We start from the raw sequence: 13259 nt of genomic DNA, 5'->3' as shown, positions 1-13259 counted from the left end.
GGAATCGCGATCGGACTGCACCATGAAGCACACACTACTCTCCACGCAACATAACTGTCCAAGATGACATTAAAGTTATAATCATCTCTGACAAAGCTGGTGTTAGGTTCCTGCAATGTTTGGACTATCCAGAGCGCTTCACGGCCATTGCAATGGCAATAGTTAGCTTTACAAATGTCACGTAACAACTCGTGGTCTAGTAAGTGTCATGTTTCTGTTATTAATGTCAAGTTTGGATAAATGGGTCTGTAATAGATCATCTCCCACTGATTTGTTTTAATCCTTTATGAGCGATCCTTCCCCATTAAAATTGGTGGGGCCTTTCACATCTACGTGGACACAAGACTTGCCGGGAGTATGCGCTCTGAGGTCCGTGTAAGACACAGTTGTGCATGCTAAAGTTGTTCTTGCAGAGGCGCAAGTGGGATGTGGGGCACAATAGGCCAGCAGAATTTCACAAACAGCTGCTGTGAAGACCGGTCTTGGGAGGTCTGTGTGTGTGTGTTGATGTCTGGATGGTGCTGAAGGACACAGGGGATCCTCGTCCATTCACCTCTCGGCAATACATTTCACTTTTTTCATCTGTGCAGCCGCGTGGCCATGAGATCTTCATTATATTGTAGGTTATGTGTTGTAAAGATCTCATCTGTCAATTCTCCCAATTGCTGAATTATCGAGGTGATTTGGGTGCTGATGTTATAGTCGGAGCAATGTGTGTATATTGTCTGGATCGGGAAGGTTTTAAGACAATCGGGGAGGCTTGCTGGCATTTAGGAGTATTTGCTCTGTCTACATTACACAGAGTTAGGTTTGGCATGTCTTTCATAATCCAGTGCATGACTAAAGACTGATGACTGAAACACTATCAAAGCCCTGGCCAACTCTCCAGACCATCCTTTTTTATCTTTGACTATTAGGTGACGCAAAGGCACAGCCTATACGTCAAAACTATTGCCTTTGATGACTATATCTAAGGAGAAATGGCATGTGAGGAGGGACACAAACCTTGTAGGTGTTTGAGTATTTTATCCACCCAGACTGCCCATGGCCATGCTAATCCTTTACGGTCAATCCCACCCACTTCTAGACCCTCCCCGCCCAAAACACATCTTCCTAGGATCTCATTGAGCTAGCTTTATCTAACCTTAGCATCAAAGTTTATGCTCAAAGGGCCTGCCAGTTTTTTTTTTCAAAGCAGTATTCTGAGAGTTAATGACTTAATGGTAGTTTTAAATCCGCTGCTGGTGTAATAAGAAATGTCTTGCACAGCTCTTCCTTCAGCCACTCAATTTATAAGCATTATGCATGCACTTGACTGAATTCCTGTTAAGAACGAGCATTAGCAAAGCCAACAGTTTTGCTTGTGTATAAGTATTTGGCATTTGCCAGGCACTGCTATGCCGAGATACTTACACCATTTTGCAGCTGTTACCATTGATGGCCACTTACAACTACATCAGTGCCTTGCAAATGCATTTACCATGCTGAATAACAAAAGCCCAAACAGTTGGCTGTGTGCCAAGTAACAAACTGTTATTGGTGGACTGTATGCAGAAATGGAAATTCCTACATGGTTGTGGTGGAAGGCGACTCTGTGTGGTGTACCAGCCATTAGTTGGCTCTCTGTGAATTGACCCGATTCACGAATGATGGTTTGAGGACCACCTTTTTTTGAGGCAAAGGGTGGGCCACTTTTGTTTTTTTTTTTTTCTTAGATGCTCGTGCCCATTTCTTGTCCCAGTACTACCCTGCCCATAGCCAGAGACTGACCATTGGTACAGTCCGCTTTCTCCTAGGGGAGGGATCCCTGAAAGTAACAAAGATGCTACTGGATTCCCTGAAGGCCTGGCTTGTTTACAGATATATCAAGGCAGCCCTTCTAACACCCAGAGTACCACAGAGCGCTTCCGAAGGGGAAGGAGGTTTGGGTAAAAATGTTGGCAGGACAATCTTTTAGGATTGGTGAATTTGGATTCCACTTTATGGAGGAAGGAGGGATGACATTTGAAGAACAGGCCCTCCTGTGTGGAGATAAGATATGGTGGTTCACAGGACAAGGTACAAAGTTCCCCAAGACGTTGGTCCAGCGTGAAAACAGTCTTATAAGTGAAACCTCAACTGAACTTCCCCCAGGATTTCAAAAAAAGGGGTTTGAAGGATCTTGAGCACTAAAGGAAGATCCCAGGTTAGAATCTCAGATGCCATATAGGTGCGGGGGGCGGGGGATCTGGTCAGGAAGAACATTCTCAGAAGTTTAGCCACCAAGGCTGGGGTATCCGAGCATTTACCCGCTGGGAACCTGAAGGAGCGGATAGCCACCCATTGAGCTCAAAGGGTAGACACAGATAAACCCAAGTTAAAGCCGTCCTGAAGGAATTGAAGGCCAGTAGCCCTAGGACCTAAGGTGTGAGAAATGGACCTTGCTTGACACCAGGCATTAAAATTCCCCCAAAGCTTGTCATAGGAAAACTGTGTGGAGGGTCTCGGGGCATTTTGAATGTAGTAGGCCACTCGCTGCAAGACCCTGCCCTGGGCATGATATTTTCCGTGACCAGGGAAAGCGGAGTTGGAGGGATTTTTACCATTGGACTGGTAGCCAGGGATAATGGAAAGGGAAAACAACCCCTTCAGAGCCAGCATGAAACCACCAGGATGACTTCCGAGCCAGAGTGCCTGATTTTGTGGAGGACCTTTAGGATCAGGGGAAGTGGAGGGCAGGCACAAAGGAGACCCTGCTGCCAAGGAATGGACCGTTCATCCACCTCCCACGCACCCTTGGACTCAAACCGGAAAACAAAACTGGGCCACTGCAGATACAGTTGAAATGTGCCTGGTGGAAACCCTGGTCAGCTTGTCTGCTATCTGGTTGTCCAGCCCCATGATGTGTATGATTGAGAGACCCAAGAGGTTCTATTTGGCCCAACCCCCGTTTCCAGTGCCAACTTGCCCAGGGACTTGGAACGGAGACCCCCCCCTTGTCTGTTCACGTAGGACGTCAGTCGTGTTGTCCGTTTGAAGAACAAAAGACTTCCCCTCAAGCAGGGGGGCAAATGCATGGAGCACCCTGTCCGCTGATACCCTTTCCCAATAGTTGGAGGAGTGAGGCCTCCTGACCCATCTACAGTTCCTGGTCACAAGGCTCCCCCACCCTGGTGGTAACAATGGTCAGTGTAGATGGGTCCAGGGAGAACCCCTTCAGAAGTGTGTGCCTGCAACTATGAAGGAAGCAGCTGGTAGAGGGGTGGGGGAACCACAACCCTTGTTTTGAAGTCCAAGTACTCCTCTTTCCAGTACTTCTGTAGGTGTATAAGAAGAGGCAGGAGGTGTAGGCACACCCAAGGTAACGAAAATACACAAGAGGACATGTGCCTCAGAAACTGAAGAAATTCCATTGCTGGGTATTGTTCAGAGGTCAACAGTGTCAGAGGACAGACTGAAGCCTCAACGCTTGGTTCTCTGGAAGCAGCACCCTCCTGTCCTGATATACTGCAAGTCCTGAGTTGATTGGAGTCTCTACATTGCAATGTTGAGGATGAATCGCACATCTTTGAGGAGAGAGCATTTTGCATCGACATGCCTCACTAGGAGATCGTGAGAGCTTGTAGCGAACATCCACTCATCCAGATATGGAAACACTTGGATCCCCAAAGATGTACTGCCACCACCACCAGCCGTAGGACTTTGATGAACACTGGTGGGGCAGATTTCAGGCCGAAGGGGGAGAGCCCTGATTTGGAAGTGTTCCACATCCACCCGAAATCGCAGGAACTACTGGTGGGGAACCCAGACCGGGATTATGAAAAATGTGTCCTGGAGGTCTAGGGAAGCAAGGATATCTCCCTCCCGAATCGGGGGAATTATCCTATGCAGACATTCCATTTTGAAAGGTAATGTGGCCACATTGAGGTTCAGCCATTTCAGGTCGAATTTTCGTCAGGGGTTGGGGACCAGGAAAACAATGGAGTATATCCGTTTCCCCTTTTCCGTAAGGGGCACCCTCTTGATGGCCTCCTTTGATTGTAGCTCCTGAATGGCTAGACGCATTGCCGCCCTCTTGGCTTGACCTTTGGGGAGTGATGTGGCAATCAATCCAGATGGTTGTGGAGGGGATAAGAATTACAATCCCTAACCCGAGCGGATCGATCTGTTTACCAAGGCGTCACTAGAAATCCAGTTCTAATGGGTCCAAAACCCCTGCAGGCACTCTTACTCCCCCGCTCCCCCAACCGACCTGGCTAAAGTACTTCTGTCTCTTGGTAGGCGAAGATCGCCTGGATATCTGCTTTCGCCCAGCCGAAGGACATCCCCTGGTCGCTCTGCTGCCCCGGTGGATGAGATTTCATTAACCTTTTCTCTGGAAAGAAAAAGATCTGGGTGTGTGGTCATCACTCTTATCCAGTGTACAAGCATGTTTATCTGCCTTGAAGATTTAATGGACATTGTCCTCCAGGGTGACTCCAAAACACATGAGCCCCTCAAAGGGGATTTTCAGCCTTTGCATGCAAATCCGACATCCATTCTTTCACATGCAGATGTCTCCTTCCAGTAACACGTGACCCCTTAGCCAGAGCAGAAGCTTTGATGCCATCACAGGCCAATTCATACATAAACTCCATCTGCGACTTGACTGTCTGCAGAACTGGGAATATATCAGAACCTTTTCTATTGCTTTGTTTATGCCCTTTCGATCCCCAGAGCAGCTTTCTCGTATAAGACGAAACAGTGGTAGCCCTGAGTGCTAAATGCGTGCCCCCATATGCCATTTTTAAAGTTCCTTCTACCTTTTTGTCCATGGGGTTCTTTGATGGTCTCTTTGATGCCATGGATGATCTGCCCACAAGGCTAGGGTGGATGCCATCCACCTGGACACTCTGTGGCATCAGCTTTTCCTTGCCCCCCAGCAACTGTGGAACCACCATTTTATCTTGCTCCTTCCATTTGTGGAAAATGTCTTTGTTTCCTTGAAGAGGGGAGACCAGCCTGAAGAGTACACTTGAACTGTGGTGATTGGGCCAACATGGCTCCAGGAGTTGGCAGTAGGGTTTTGGAGTCGGGAATCCCTAGGTAGTGGACAACCTATATCAAGACATAAGCCAATGACTCCTTGTCAGGATACTTCTTCTGAAAGGTATATCAGGAAGTACAGGAGTCCTTTCAAGAGTTTTTGGAGGATTCCAAGTCTAGGTTGAAGAGGGGGAAATAATGTCTACCTCTCCCCCTCGGACTTTCCTCTTTGCTTGCTTTTTGAAAGACTTCCAGCACTTGTGTGTCTCCTCCACTTGCAAACCGGAGAGATAGAGGAGGAAAAGTAGGATCTGCACTCTAGGTGGCACCTTGCCCTAGAGTGTTTCCCCATAATGGAAGGCTAAAAGAAAACATTCAGCACGGAAAAGACAGGAACTGGTGCTTCCACTCCCTGCTGATTGCAATAAATGAACAACTCAACCTGCCCTGAGGTGTGCATGGGTTGCCTAGCAAACAAAGCCACTCAATGGCCTCCTCCATTTAGAGCCCTACCACCAGACCGCTACCTGATGCTCCAGGGGGACCTGCTGAATGTTGGCCTGCTGGTTGAGCCAGCAGTAGGTAGCCCACTGCTCCCGGTGCCTGTGCATTGACAACTAGCCACCCGCTGCTCCATCTACCCCTCTCTTGGCTGAAGGCACTGGGCAGTTGGGTCCTTTTGGGATTCACGCTGAACCAGTGCCCTCCAGTTTTGCACAGGCGCCAGGAGCGGTGGGCTACCTACTGCTGGCTTAACCAGCAGGCCAACGTTCAGCAGGGCCCCCTGCAGCCTCCGCGCTGGGAAGTAGGGATTCCACTTTGCAGGAGTCCCTCTGCCTAGGGCTCATAGGTACATTGCCTCTCTTGGGCCTACCAGGAAAACGTTGAGCCTTGAAGGTTGTAGCCAGAGGCAGGAAAACAAAAAAGTGGTACGTGTTGGGGGTCACTTCATGCCACAAAGGAAAGAGTCAGGGCAAAGGAGGAAAGTATTAGTAAAAATAAAAGAAGGCTTCCTGCAGGATGTTGAATGCCATCTCCTAATTTAGTACTGGTATGAGAAAGAGGAATGTGGAGCTGTAAACGTGCTACTGGTGGAATACAAATATCTGAACCAGGTCTGACTTCAGCCACTCAATTTATAAGCACTATGCTTGTCCGTCACTGAAGTCCTGTTAAAAGACGAGCATTGGAAAAGCTAGCGGTTGAGACTTGTGTATAAGTATTAGCCATTTCACAGTCCCTGTTTATTATACGCTAATATATGCACACAATTTTGCAGCTGCTATCATTGATGGTCTGTGAAAACCACTATGGCAAAGTCTGGCAAATGCCTGAACCATAGCTACACACAAGCCAAAACTGTATATCACCAGGCATTCGCCGACATTAAACATTATCACATGGGGATCAGTAAGGTCATCCTCAGCTGGTCCAAATCCTACCTTGCTAACTGCCACCAATTCATGCAGGTATTCCTAAAGATTGTCAACTCTACCCATCACCTGTGGAGTCCCACAACGACCAATCCACTTCCTTTTGGTATTTAACCTTTACATGGAACCACTCTGAACCTTCTTGGCACCTCACAAAATCTGCATGCACCAATAAGATGACGTGTCATTCTACCTCTAGAACATCCTCAATCAAAGACATCCACAGGCTCAAGGCCTTCCTCACATTGATCTAGTCCTGAATGTCCAATGCTTACCTGTAGCTCACAGCAACATTGAACCCCTTGCTATCCAGACCTGGCTGTCTGCTATTAAATGCAAAGGCTTCACACCCCAGCTGGCAATGCTAGGGTTTGGAATCAACAGACCTCTTTCCTTCACGCAGCACATAGCAAATGAGACACAAACGGCTTGGTCACAACATTCCCTCCTGCAGAAAATCCAGGCCTTCATCCCAGAAAACAATTTCAGATTTGCTGTCCAAGCCCTGGTCATCTCCCACATTGATGGTTGCATTGCCCTTCCGGATGGCTTTCTGGAGGTTACAGTGGAACGCCTGAAATGTTTGTTCAAATGGTGCTGCACGATGCCTCAGAGGACTCTGCAAATACGATCTCATCATCCCTACCCTTATCAAACTACACTGGCTCCTGTTTCAAGCACTTCTCCTCAAATGCCACATCAGCTAACGGGTTGTTGTCCTGAAGTCCCCAAGCTACCTCATTGAGAATTGCAGCATCTCCGGAGGTTTATGATGCAACAGTAGTAAGGACATGCAGAATTTAACTCTGAATGTGCAGGAAGGAAAGAACCAGAAGACCAGCGTTCTGTGTCTTTGTCCCCAGAGTCTGGAACCTCCACCCCCATCCACTCCAGATCCACACCTTCACTTTTACATTTTAGGAAGGAGCTCACAAAGCTCTTCAAGGACTGGCTCCTCTGTAACACCTAGGTCCATGCACCATCCCCTCTCCCTGCCATTATGTTTGCTTCTGTCAATGTGTCCTTCCCCTAATGACTTACAAGTGCTCCAAATATACTAATAAAACTGAGGGACATTTCTACTGTGTTGCTATCCACCACCTCCCCAGGTTAGCTACCAGGTTTGGGGCATGGACTGAAGCACTACCGTATCCATGATACCCAAACGCTGTGACCTGCTGGCAGGTATTGTGCTTCGGTCTTTTCTTGTATGTACTTCACTCCCAAAATGTAATCTTGCTACTTTCCCTGCCACTCCCCAGAACCTGCCCATGCTTTTTTGGTGTCCCACTTAATTTGTTTAAAACCAAACAGTTTGGATTCTCACCAAACCAGGGGCAACATGCTCGCCTTGGAAGCAAGACGACACGGAGCACCCCAGGTTCGATCCCCGGGTCCGTGCTTAGAAACCTCTGGGTGTTAAGCGCGTTATAAATAACCTATCATGTCATGTCAGGTCATTTAGACCAACTACTCAGTCAAGTTTGCTGAGGATCCGTGCAGCAGTGTTTGCTGTTAACAAAAAATTGGCTTTGGAAATTTGAGCAGGAATTCATTTTGGAAAGTTTCTTGTAGTTTCGCCAAAAATCATATTTTAATAAGAAAGAAGAACCATCACCTGAAGAGGCGCTTTCACTGTCTGTCGTAAACTAACGACGTGATTGTTTAGGCCTCTAATGGTTTGTTAATCGTAGTGAGTACACATCGCCTCGCCCAATGTTTAATGAAGCCTAATTCACTCCTTTACATATACAAGGAAATGCACGCATTTTTACTTTGTAGACCTTTAGTCAGCGAGGTTGGATCTTTATGGCTCATCCATATGAATTAATTGACAAATTCTTAAAACAAATAGTTAAGACTCTGAAATTCTATACTCGAGACACGTGTGAATTTTTAGTCTCCTTTTGAGAATCTTCAAATCTGATGATTGTATGGAATGCACATTTTATTTCCCTGATCGAAAATGTTTGTTTCTGTTTAAAATGTCATACAGAAAAGTGTTGGCGCGGAGTGGACTTTTGAAAACTATTCTTTTATTTGATATGCTCCTTTTTGTTTCAAGTGTTTTTTTTTTTTTTTAATCTGCAAAAAATAAGCCGAGTATCTGAGGGAAAAGCAAAGCAAAGTGAAGATATTTTTATAAAGCCCTTTTAAGCTCTTGTGAAGTGCTTAATTTTTTTGTGACCGATTTGGGGGTGGGCTATTGGTGGATGAGTGGCTCAAATGTGTATTTTAAATCGAGTAATGGCTTCTTTGCAGGCAAAATATCCAGATGAAGTGCAGTTTGGCTTTAAAGTACAAGGAGAAGACGTGGTGTTGCACCTAGAGAGAAACGAGTGAGTTTTTGAAGCCTTTTTTCGGTACAATGTACTGTTTTGATCTGTTAAACATTTCTGGTGGACAATTGCAATAAATAATGCGTTGTTTTGCATGGCAGTCTGGTGAGAGGGAATGACGTCAGTGAGCGGTCAACAGGTTTCCGTTTTTGGGCGGAAGTAAGATTTCTAAAACCAACCTCTGTATTTTAAAAGGTCTGACAATCTGCTGAAAACTCTGCATTTCTAAATGATTATGTGCACCCGGAAGCCAATGTATTTTAACACGGCTGAATACTAACCCTATAGAGTTACTGCTGGTCACTAGGTGTCCTCTGTCACAGACCCCTCGGAAGTGTTTAATTGCGGGCTTTCCAAGTTTACCAAATAGAGCTGTGTTTGGAAAACTGAAGTTCGTATTGAATTGAGGATCAAATCCACATCGCCCCACCTTGACACATATATTGTTTCAGCCCCACCTTCACACACATATATTGTTTCAGCAACTTCTTAAAGGCTGAAAGTGAGTCCTCATATTACTAACCACTACCTTACACCTCCGCCATCAGGTGCGCATGTGGCCACACTCTCTGTGCTGCAATGCAACTTTGCACCCTGGATTGTCATAGACCTAGTTTGAGGGCCTTCAGACCCTGCATGCTCGACCATCCTGCTTGACCAGGACCCCATTTTTCTACATTCCTCCGTGTCCAGCCATTCTACTTTATTTGATATTTACATGTTAGTGACATATGATGAAATATTTGTTAAGAGATCCGTAACCATAGAGTGGGAATGTGTGATAACCTGAGGCCATCACAAACGACTGCGAGGAGAGTGTGATCAAAAAGATAGAAGAAGTCTTATTCTGTACAGTATGTTTTCAAGTTGGTAGTGTAAGGAACTCATGGTGGCAACAGTAAAGATCGACACAAGTGATCACAGTTCAAGGATGTTTATTTAACTGTATGCAGGTTTGAAAAACTCCTAATCTAAGATTGGAGCAAGCATCGACCATCAAAATGCAAATAAGGAAGTCCTAGTGGCGGCGTGTCAAAATAAAAAGAGCCTATACTAAGAAACCTATTGCCAAACCTTACAACTAATAGCAAAAAGGGTGTGGGATAGTTTCCAAGGGAAGAAAGAAGTGTTCTCAAATAATAGGTCAGGATGCAGTAGCTTGGGTCTCCCTTCCCCACATTTTGAGCACGGGTAAGGTGGGATCTTTTAGCACAGCACACTCGAGCTTTCCCAGCACGAGTCGACAGTTCTGTTCCAGCTTATCAGGAGCCTCGAGGGCCCCATCTCGTTTCAGTTGAAAGTCTATTGCCTTCCAGGACCTGATGTATTCAAATAAAAAACAAGGTTACTTTTCCACATATTCTCTGTAGGGGATGCAACCCTGGGTCCCCCCTCTTCCAGGCGCTGACCCTTCACAAATCATATCTCAAAATAACAGTTCCTTCTGTTACTCTCCCTCGTTCGGGCTTGGACCCTTCAAAAACAGTATGGATAAATGCCTTCAGTGGCTGCGACTTCTGATTCTGAGGGCCTGATATACAAACAACATACGAAAGTTCCTTCATCAAAATGATCATTCATTTCCTGGTTTCACATAGGGTAAGGATTCTTCATCCCTGGTTCCCCCTCTTCTGGGAGCTGAACACTCTCTTTACTTTCAGCCTCCCTCCACTGGGTTCGCTATGGCTTTTCCTTCACTCAAAAATTTCGATTTGTTTTTATACGGTTCCACTTACTCCTCATCGGGTTCACTCTTGTCAACACACGGTTTCTTGGGACTTTAGACTTGCCCCTTTCACATCAGCATCCCTCTTCCAGGGTTAACTCTTGCCAATGTCACATTCCTATTAGCTTTCAATGTTTGTGGGATTCACTTGTCTTGCTTTGTCAGAGTTCTTGGGTCAAAGGCTTTCGACTGTACAGTGACCTTGCTTGACCTCCTGTATGACCACTTTGACTTAACTTGGCGGCTCTCCTTCAGCCTTCTGGTATCTGTAGATTCACCCAGACTGGGGATCGTCAAGAGTCTTTCGAGTTAGCACCCACGTGGTGCAGGTTCCCTCTGCAGCTGGTCTTCCCTTAACACTCTTACAGTTCTTTGAACATGGTTCATGTTGACACTTTGCGACATTCATCCACCACAGCCCGGCTCTTATCGATTCTCCGCTTGACTCATCAGCTGTGATGAACAGCTTGGCTTTTCTCAAAACTCAAGTCAAGGTCATTACCACGGAAGCAGGATTCTCCCTCGCTCCTGCTTATCTGCATCGACAGGCTCGCATACTGTTGACATCTGTTACAGCACATTTGGGCTATTATACTCTGTCTTACTATTCCCTCTGTGGAGGTTTCACAGGTGTGTGTCGAAGGGCAAGGTTGTGTCTCTCCTTGTCAGCCTCACGATATTCGCCACCTTTCTCCTCCTCTTGAAATGCCGATCCTGGATAGCTGTCTTTTTGTGCAGTCTGCTGTGCTCTCTTGCGCCACCTTTTATCACTGCAGGGAAAAGGAAGGGCCGTCAGGTGTGTGTGACTTAATTCAATTGCCTGACTTTGCCTGATGCTTATATTGAGACATGTCAGGTGAACGGCTCTGGTTTTAGTCTGCCATCTTCCATGGAGTGAGAAAATGTCTGTTTCAAAAAGAAAGGGTTTGTCATGGGAAATTATTTTCTTTGTTCTAGGGTGAGCTTGATAGGGTTTGGAAAGCAAGCAGGAGTGACTGGAATTTGTATCAGAACATAAACGAGGGGGATTGTGGGAATGGTAGTATTTAATCTGCATAGATGAGGTGTCTTTGACAGAATAACCAGAGTAATGTGGAGAGTAACGATTGGGAACATTTGGGCAGGGAACAGTAACATGGATTCTGGGAAAGATGGTGTCTGGGTGCAATGGGGCTTGGTTTCCTGGGGAATTTGCTGCACATGGAGGGATCATTTGAGCGGGGAATATCAGAGAAAGGAGGATTCTCAGAGTTGGGGTGTTTGAGGTTTGGAATGAATCCTAATGGTTTGGCTACACATCTGGGATCGCTGGATCCCTGCCAGAGGGATTCACTAGGAAGAAGGGAGGTAGATGTCATATAGCCTATAAAAGGCTACAGAGGTCTCGTTTTCCTCTCCCTCTTACTCAGTATACTACAGCACCTCGCCTGGGGTCTTTCCCCGAGTACAACATTGGGTTCCACTTTCCCGGTGATATTATTTCTTCCGTCCACCCCTGGGGTTGAGGTCTGAGAGCATTGGCCCTTCCCAAGCCACGTGAATAAGGGGATTCTCGGGGCTGGCTAGGGACAATACCGTCAGGTTTCTCACAGTAGGTCCTAGGAACAAATCCATCCACCTCTTAAGGGCCCTGTCAGTTTGGCTTCAAGCCATAAGCTGTCATGGATGATGTTCCATTAAGCAGTCTTGTTTGATGGGTAAGCTACAATCCCGAGAGTTTGCCCTTTTTAATGTATCAACCTCTTTCTTCCCACCATTGACCACTGACTTCCCTGATGAGTGATATAACTGCTCCAATGTGTATTTATTTGAGTGGTTTAAGGTGCAGAGTAACTATTTTAAATGCAGAGAATGGAAACAAGAAAAAAAAATCATTGCATCTCAGTGCTGCCACATATGATGTCTGACAGAAAAAAAGGGTGTAAATTGCCCCATTAGATGTCATCAATCAAGAAGTTGGTGCCCACTTGTAAAGAAAGATTGGCAGCGGAAAGAGGAAGTTGAAAACTGTGATTAGCTCCAGGGCTACGAGATTTGAAGGTTTGATGTCTGCATGGTGGTCATGTCAATGTTCAATGCTGATCAAGGCAGCTATTTTTACAGGTGTTTCGGAGATGTGTGAATAGATTGGTATTTGGGACTGGTCATTAGGATCAGAGGAGTTGATCAGTTTAAAGCCAAGTAGATAAGTCGAAGGCTGAGATCAGCAGGTGGGATTGTTTATAGCTGAAGTGTGGATAACCGGTGCCATTCCTAATGTACACAGGTGGGTTGTTCCTTTTTGTTTCGAGCCAAGTATCCTGGAGTGAACTCCTGGCCTGTTCCTGTGATCTTTTAAAGTGTACAGCAGGTTTTGGGAGGCTGCTCTTAAGTTTCTAGTAGTCCTGTAGCTCTTTCTGCTGGCTGCCAGGTATTGGTAGCTTTGTTAGCAAGACTCTTGGATGATCCAGTGGGGCAGTGGGATTAGTGGGTGAGTTTGTGCTCCACAAGGATCCTTTTCTCACTTTCAGCGAGCAAGAAATGTGATTTCCCCCATTGATTTAGAAACCAAATGCACTTGCATGGTTTGTTCTGAAGGAGTTCAAGTTACTCCATGGATTTGATAAGCCTCTGGAGATGGAGGGAAATAGTCCTGTCTTGAGAGTACAAGGGTTAGAGCAACACTAATTTTCTGCGGTGTAGTTTGGGAGAAGATTCTCTTTATCATGCTTGGCTCTAAATGTGTCAGGATCATTTGAGGGATGAGGGTCAGCTTGT

The 13259-nt window shown here is 46.1% G+C and overlaps 1 protein-coding gene across 2 annotated transcripts in view; it reads left to right on the top strand.

The window, feature by feature from the left end:
• Positions 1–13259, top strand: part of LOC138491214 (zinc metalloproteinase-disintegrin-like VLAIP-B) — a 253879-nt gene that overhangs the window by 40664 nt on the left and 199956 nt on the right. For both annotated transcript variants that reach the window (XM_069617601.1, XM_069617600.1), the window contains exon 3: positions 8700–8776. In XM_069617601.1, coding sequence (XP_069473702.1) covers positions 8700–8776 — 77 coding nt within the window. The remainder of the gene's footprint in view (positions 1–8699; positions 8777–13259) is intronic.

Source organism: Ambystoma mexicanum, chromosome 10 (assembly GCF_040938575.1).
Source record: "Ambystoma mexicanum isolate Mex_15411 chromosome 10, UKY_AmexF1_1, whole genome shotgun sequence".
NCBI lineage: Eukaryota > Metazoa > Chordata > Amphibia > Caudata > Ambystomatidae > Ambystoma > Ambystoma mexicanum.
The sequence above is the reverse complement of the archived record's forward strand: the minus strand, read 5'-3'. Positions and strand labels throughout refer to the sequence as shown.